This window comes from Oryza glaberrima, chromosome 1, assembly GCF_000147395.1.
Source record: "Oryza glaberrima chromosome 1, OglaRS2, whole genome shotgun sequence".
NCBI lineage: Eukaryota > Viridiplantae > Streptophyta > Magnoliopsida > Poales > Poaceae > Oryza > Oryza glaberrima.
In genome coordinates, this window is record NC_068326.1 from 3,419,445 (window position 1) to 3,427,573 (window position 8,129).

At 40.8% G+C, this 8,129-nt stretch overlaps 1 protein-coding gene across 1 annotated transcript; it reads right to left on the reverse strand.

Moving 5' to 3' along the window:
- Positions 1-1,631: 1,631 nt before the first annotated feature.
- Positions 1,632-7,810, reverse strand: LOC127754048 (boron transporter 4-like). The gene is made up of 14 exons (XM_052279503.1): positions 7,660-7,810; positions 6,395-6,529; positions 6,211-6,293; positions 5,904-6,096; positions 5,684-5,822; positions 5,444-5,609; positions 4,672-4,838; positions 4,374-4,547; positions 3,809-3,904; positions 3,603-3,719; positions 2,991-3,313; positions 2,559-2,826; positions 2,314-2,442; positions 1,632-2,028 (listed from the first exon to the last, which is right to left on the reverse strand). Exons 2-14 carry the CDS (start codon positions 6,496-6,498, stop codon positions 1,969-1,971), a joined length of 2,019 nt encoding a protein of 672 aa, XP_052135463.1. The 5' UTR covers positions 6,499-6,529; positions 7,660-7,810; the 3' UTR covers positions 1,632-1,968.
- Positions 7,811-8,129: the final 319 nt, after the last annotated feature.

Below are 8,129 nucleotides of genomic sequence, written 5' to 3' on the forward strand. Positions count from 1 at the left end.
GTCTTAAGTCAATATTAAAAAAACTACTTTGAAAATATCTTAAATTTAACGTCAAAATTAAATTTAAAAATTCAAATTTTGTCTTTAGCTTATATGAAAACCGATGGAACCATCAAAATGATAACTAGAAGACAAATCTTCACACGATTGTATGTAGGGCTGAAAACGGTACAGAAACTTTTCGGATTCTGGACCTATTTTTGAAAACGGAATCTATCGGTTGGAATTTTTCGGAAATGGAAACGAATTCGGAAATATTTTCTCGGAAACAGAATTGAAAATGATAAAGGCAATTTCTGTCGGAACTCGGAATCGGCCGGAAAATTTCTGGAAATTTTATCGGAATTTCCAGAAATTTTGTGACTGAAATACCATGGATTTTTTAAGCATTGAATAGTGAATACCATGGTGTTTGACTGTTATTTTTTAAAAAATATTTGTTATGCAAATCTGAAGTTACATAGGAATATTTTTTCCTGCATTGGGATTTATCAACGGCATTATTTTCTTAAATATAGATAATTTATTCCATAGATTATGTTAGTGATGTACTGTTGAGACTTAACAATTGGACTTATATGATTGTGTTTTATGATGAATTGTTGACCGTTGAGACTTGAGAATTGGATTTATCAGTTTGAGGGGTTTTTTATTCGGATAAACTTTCATTACCATATTCGTGCTGGTTTCATTTTCGCTCTGTTTTCGGTTTCGATAATATTCGTTTCCGTTTTCGTATCTGGGTTTCCGATTCCAAAAAAATACGAAAACAAAAATGATAAAGGTGGTTTCCATCCGTTTCCATACCGTTTTCACCCTAATTGTATGTGAAGGTGAAGAGAAAAGAGGGACGAGGGGCGGGGTCGGCGGCGAGGCAGCACAAGCGTGGGGGAGGCGACGAGAGTTATAGCGTGCACGATGGCTGCGACGACATAGGGCGCGTTAGGCGGCGACGGCGTTGGCTGGGTGCTAGGGTGGGCGGCGATGTCTGAGCGGTGGCGATGAAGTGCTGACGCAGCAATTACAATTGCTGGGAGCCTCTGCCTGGGAGAATCGGGGGGAGATGCAGTTTGCGAGAGGATGTCGGGGAGGGAGAAGCGCGATAGGCAGAGACGAGTGGGGTGGTCGGGGATGGGACGTTAGATCGAAAGATCCAACGGTCAAAAATCTACGAGCGGAGTCATGGGTCCAGGCGGTCTGGGGTTACAGAATTTTGTTGGATCCTAGGATTGCACGACTGCACTTTTCGATTTAATATCAATCCTCGGCAAAGCGGAACAACGTTTTGTCCATATGTCAGTTTATCGTTTCGTGGTGTAAAATTAGTATAATATTTTCGTCTAAAAATAAATGAGTACCTGTATCCAACGTTTGACCGTCCAACTTATTTAAAAACTTATGAAAAAAATTAAAAAAAATGTTACACACAAAGTATTATTAATGTATTATCATCTATTAACAATAAAAAAATTAATCATAAAAAGATTTCAAATAAGACAAATGGTTAAACGTAGTGCTACACTTGTTTATGATGGAGGGAATAGATTAGTCCATCCACTTATTTTTTGCACGAGTGTTTTCTATATAAATAAAACGCTAAAAGCTTATGTTAGATCAAACGAAACATCAAGTGCTACTGCATTGAAAGCCCAAACTCCACATCTATATTCCATATTGTTTGCCATGGAATTTTACAATCAAACAGAACAATCTAGGAGCAACAATTCACAGGCATAGAGAACATCGAAATCTACATGTCACACAGCCCTACAGACCTTCAGTAAAATCCAGTTGCTTTCCATGCACAATGTGGCAACTGACAAGCATGTCATATCATACGGCCGATCTCCAGCTACAGTCTGATGTATAGGAAAGTAGCAATGTATATAATACTACAACGGACCGCTGCATTAGGAAGTGCTATATACGCCTATAATATACTCATCCGACAGAATAAGCAGAAATTCATTAGCACTCGGACCAGTTTTCAGTATCTCCACACCTGGGTTGAATGGCGTTTGAATGCACCTGCACGATGGAGACGAAACATTTATGAAACTCAAATAGGTAAAATAAAAAAAAAAGGATGCCATGAAATGCGCTTAACTGAGGAGAATTTACTCTATGCCATTTTAGGTCCAAAGTACAATAGATCGTGAGTGGTATTTCAACAGACTGGCTAGTAAGCCTAGTAGTTGACGCCAGCAGAAGGTTAGAGAGCAAATTTTTAAATAAGCCCACACCCTCTATCATCTCATCTCTAATCCTATGCACATTCGCTGCAATATTGTTGATTGCAAATAATTTAATTACCTGCAGGTGCCTTTCTTCACGGTGGCTGGAAGTTCTGTGCTTTAGCTCTCCACGGTTAGTTGTCAGCTCATCAAATATCTCAGCGTCGTCACGGCTGCCACAGCTTCCTGAATCAGATTCACCATCCTCCTGTGAGGAACCAAACTTCAGATTTACAACAGATGTGGGGCATCGGAGCATTGAAGAATGAAACAAAAAATCGTCACTACAAGCAAATAATCCAAGAAGGTGAGGTAAATGTATACCAGCGTGTGATCGTGGTGGACGCCTTCAAGCTCTTCATACTCAGCTGCGTCCAATTCCCGAAGGTCATTTGGCTCAAAAAACTTTGGGAGGACATGCTGCCTGATAAGAATCATAAGGAAGAATGGCAGCGGGAACAGGATCCCTGCTATTGGTATCCACGTAATGCCGAAGCATATCAAGAGGTAAACCAACTGGAACATCGTGAAGACGGTAATTGTTTTTGAAGGCACTGATTCCATGAAAGAGGCATGGGGACCCTCAAGAACCCTGCAGATGATGAAGCATAGTGTAAGCTGTTAACCACTTTTCTAACAAAAAAAATGGATTATCTTATGATTAATCCAAAGGAGGCACATAGGTTGCACCGCAAGTAGTCAAGCATGTAATTTCATTGTTCAAATGGGGTAAACAGATGCAGATAGAGATATTACTTGTAGCGTCGGCTTGATGGGATGAATATAAGTCTTATCCTTTCCCAAAACTGGTTGCCAGGTAGACTGTCAATAGCCATATAAGCAAAGTAACCCCAGAGGACCGATGTCGGTATCATCTTGATGACTGGCATAGCTCCAACACAAGCACCAACTAATAAGGATTGCAGTAAGTTGCTTAGTCTCTGCTCATTCACTCGAACAGGCAAATGTGCTTCAATATGTTTTATAGGGTCAAATTCTTCAGCCAATGTCCCTTCTTTATCACCTTCTTGCAGCATAGCATCCTTCAAGCTCTTTAACTCCTTGTCAACAGAATCAGTCTGCAGGACAATTTTTGACCTATAAGTTGATTTACTTGAACATTTTCCATACAAGACTAACAGTGGCATCAACATTTCGAATAGTTAGTGAAAGAAAAGCAAAAGTATGAACCCTTAATCGTTAGGTGAAAAATAAGGGGTTCAGGCAATTACATGAGCAGGACTAAGTTTCTTGACAACTAGTAATTTTGACAGGAACCAGCATTCACAATAGAAGTAAAATGCAGCAGATAAATTAAAGAGGAAATTATATGGTAACATACTTCAGTAATGAAGAGTAAATACCTACATTTTTTTCGCAGTCCATCTCGATGAAAACCCCTTGAATCTTGCCATAGATTTCCAAACTGCTAGCACGATTCATCAGGCCTTCGTTGGCAGTTTGAACCATCTTTTTGCGTAGCAGCTAAGCAAACAAAGGAACAAGACGGATGAGCTGATGAGCAAATATGGCTACCATAGCAAACAAAACACTTCGGTCTAAAGTTCACCAACCTGCCCCTTAAGGACTGCAAGGCTTCTTGTATGCATCGGAGACTGAGGAAGTACTCCATTAGATGGAGGGATGCCGATCAAACCACAAAGCAGGACCTGTATCATTTATATACTACTATGAGAAAAGGAGCATATGCCACAATTTTGGACTGATAATGAAGTTAGAACACAGGATAGATGCAGGGTGTACATTAGACCAGAAAGCAGAATCTGTATCCTATCTGCCATTGCCTTGTAGATTGCAGTAGTGCCATAATCACGCAAAAAAAAATCAGATATTATGGATGTTGGAATTTAATTTTCTAAGAAATGCAGGTGTATTTTCAATCATACCCATTCAATTGGTGTAACAAATACAAACTCTACTTTAAAATATATAAGAACATTTCTTATTCAAAAGACTATACAAAGAGATTTTGGCTACTTTGAGGCTATAAACGATAGATAAATGAATTGTTTACTTCGGGACCAAAAGATGTTAGGGTCCTTGTTAGCCGTGAAAAAAAAAAACTTAAGAAGGGTCGCCATAAGCAGATAAATTGTATCATAGAAACATGTCACACACCATGAATCCGAGGACCAAAATGTCATAATGGTAGGCAGAGGGTTTCTTCAAGTTAAACTCTTTTTGTTGCGCCAATTGTGAAGCCACGCTATGATCAAAGAAGTAAAGTCCCGCAACCATCAAAGCCGGCAGAATGGCAGCAAATATGTATGCTGGAGGAACTGAAAACAGATCCTGAAAATAAAAAAAGAGAAGATATTATCAATGATGCCATGCAAAATAAGCTGTACGAAACTTCTAAAATTGAAGACCATAAATATTCACATCTCCAGTATCACAAGCAAGTTTGACTAATTACTTTTGCTACCGTCCAATGTTGCAGTGAACTCGACTCCCAGGGAAGTGGACTGAACAGCCTCCTAGGAACTCCTGAAGGAACATCCTTTGGTAACGTGTACGAGAATGCTGTCCAAACAATCACCATAAGTGGGACACCATAATCAGCAATGAAGCCTCTGAGCCACCCTGCAAGTGTCAACTCAAACGCACAATGATCAGTGCACATACATGTGCTTCTCAATGGTTACAAATTATAATCATGGAGTCATGTACATACTGATGTAGCATACATAGTAGTTTTTTTTTTTTTGAAATAAAGCAAAAGCTTTGCCATGTATATATTAATAGAGAAGATAGTAGTAATTTCTTGTTTTTGTTTCTAAATGTTAAAACTTTCAAAGAGAAAAAAAAACTGTGCAGCAACTATCCACATAATATAAAGGAATAAGAATCTGTCAATATAAGTTCATTAAAAAAAAGAATCTGTCAATATAAAGGCTACAAAACACCATCTCAAGCCAAGCCATCTACTCAAGAAGTATAAAAGGAGCCCATATGGTCTGGCCCAAAGCTGAGAGGCTCACAACACAAGCTTGCAGCCCAGCACAACCTAAGCCTGATCTAAAGCAGGCCCAGTACAAACTTCAACACAGCTAAAGAAATGTTTGGCATAAATCTAACGGTTGGATGGATGATTAATGGAACAGATGTTGCTAATTTGATGACCCAGAGTTCGGTTTGCCCCCAAAATTGGATTCATGAGATAAAAATAAGATGAAAAAGTGACCAACCTTGACCATACACCCATGACCTTGCCCTTCTTGACCTTAATGCAGTGTATAACAGCCCAATTGAAAAGATAACACCAAGCAGGCCGTTGACATACAGCCACTGGAATTGATATATAGGTGAACTATGGTCTGCATCTCTAGGCACCTTGAATTCTTCTATAATTCCCTGCAATAGATAGGCCCTGGTCTAAATATTTTCTTCCAAGATAGAAAGAACTGAGCTTGTTAGATATAGCATACTTTAATGGCTTGTTGCAGGAACAGAACAGTAATCAACATCCCGAAAAGTTCTCCTGCAACCCTTGTAAACCTGCTAATAACATTAGAAGCATTGAACATTGCCAGAAGAAACAACATGATCGCAGTCCAGATGCAGACCCTGTCAACAGTAGGCAAATCAGGAGAGCATTAACTTTTTTTCTGAAAAGCTAACGTGATAGTATTCAGTTTCAGTTGTTACCATCCAGCCCATGCTAAATACAGTCGTTCCCCCAGAGCTTGCTGGTTCTTGGCAAAGTTGTAGAGATACGTGTACATGATTATAGTTGGCTCTGCAACTCCAACTATCAACAGAGGCTGCCCTCCAAGAATTGAATGTATGATACCACATAATGCAGTAGATGCCAGTGTTTCTACTGTGGTGAGTATACCATCTGAAATGAACCACTTTTCTTTTATTAGAAATGTGATTAAATACTAAAAACAATAATTCAACAAATAGCACAACAGTAGCATAGACTCATAGTGGCAAGAGGGTAAGCATTTACTTGTTTCTCTGCTCAGTTGTGCTCCGAAGGCGATGACTGGGAGGGCAGAGGCAAAGAAGATATACATGGTAGGTGCCAATATCCTAACAATGCATCAACATAAGCAATTCAGAAATGAAATCAACAAGCAACAAAAGCAGGGAATACACACTCAATGAATTAACTGTTTGAAACAAAAATCAACCTGAAGCCAGAGCGGAATCCAGCAACCCAGTCATGCTTGTACCAAGTTACTCGGCCTTCGATATCAGTGACGACTCCCTTAAAGGGAGTCCTTAGTAGATCCATCAGCTGTACTCAGCTCGAGACTAAACAGAAGCTGCAACAGTAATTAAAATTCAGAAACAGTACATAAATATTACATGGATTTTCAAGACACGCATATTGGCATATAAAAACATCAGAAGCCCCATGTCATCTACAAAATTTGCAAACTCGGGTCAGACGAGTCAAATCGAGAGAAACCTCGAAACAAACTTACAGCCATCAAAATATCAGATGTGTGCTTAATTGCTTGGTGTGTTACTTATATAATATGCACGGTTTGAAGTATAAATATTTATTTTGCGTGTACTACACCGCAACATAATCTTCCGAACTTTTGTATTCGGAGGAGACAAATATAGATTTCGACATACACTTTCTAAGAAGATTTTACCAAGATGCAAAATAGTTTGACACTTGCAGCACAACTTTTTAGCGTCGGTGCCACAAACCACTTCAAAACTGTCGTCAGGTAACCGCCGCTAGCTAGCTTACAAACATGTCCGAGTACAACCGTACGATCCAACACCTCCTCTCATGCCTCATGCGTGGTGGGGCTCGGTTTAAGCCAGATACATGGAAAACCAATGGCACGCAGTAAAAAAAAAAGCGCACCGCTACACCTACTAATTTTTTCTTACTAAAATTTTGATCATTTGATTTAGGTAGAGGGAAGTCAAAAAAAAATCTACATGCGCTTATAGCATAACACAACCGTGTGTTAGTAAGAATTTAGTAAGGAACGTATACCCTTTTTCGAAAAGAGAACTGGAAACACAAGTTACTCATCAAATAATAGGCGATAAAAAAATTCAGAAAACAACTAAAAAAAAGTTCGAAAAGCAGAGACCCAAACTGCAAACTCGCAAAATTTTCACAGAACAACTTGTAGTAGATCCATTTGCAAGCAACCCCACATCCACATCCCGGCACCCGCATGCACGCATCCGCCGCACTTTGCGAACAAACAAACGCAGCGTTTCTCGAAGAAATTTACCACCGAAATCGATCAAAAAAACATGGAAAAACCCAAACAAATCCCCCCAAACCCAGCGCAAACACCGGCAGGCATGCAACGCACAGCCACCAGCCCACCACCACCACCAACGCGACCAAAACCCAAAACCCGCAGTTCAGTTCGAAATAGAGCGGACACAGTGCGAAACTCCAAACACCATCACTCACATCAGTCGTCGAGCAAATCGATGGCGCGCGGGGTTGCGGCGGCCGCGGCGGCCGCGGCGGCGGCGGCAATGCTGGCCGCTCGACGGCGCGGGAGCGAAACCCTAGAGTTGGAGGGTGGTGGCGGAGACGCGGGTTCTTCCGCTTCTGCGGCGCGGCGACGGGGGAGGGGGTATTTATAATCGAGGGCGAATCGAATGGACGCCGCGGAGAAGAAGAGGAGAGGAGGAGAAGCCGCGGCGGCCAGGAAGACGAACACGTTTACCTAGAATCAAAAATAATAAATAAATAAATTCCTCCATTATTTTCTAGTACTACGTCGTCACTCTCTGACAGGTGGGCCCATGTATGACATGTGGGGACCACGCAAGAGATACTCGTGGGGCCCACTAGCGATGACGTGGCGGGGATGGGAAGCTCTGCCGCATGGTGCAGTAGCCATGACGAGATTGAAGGGTCAGCGGCTTGTGGCC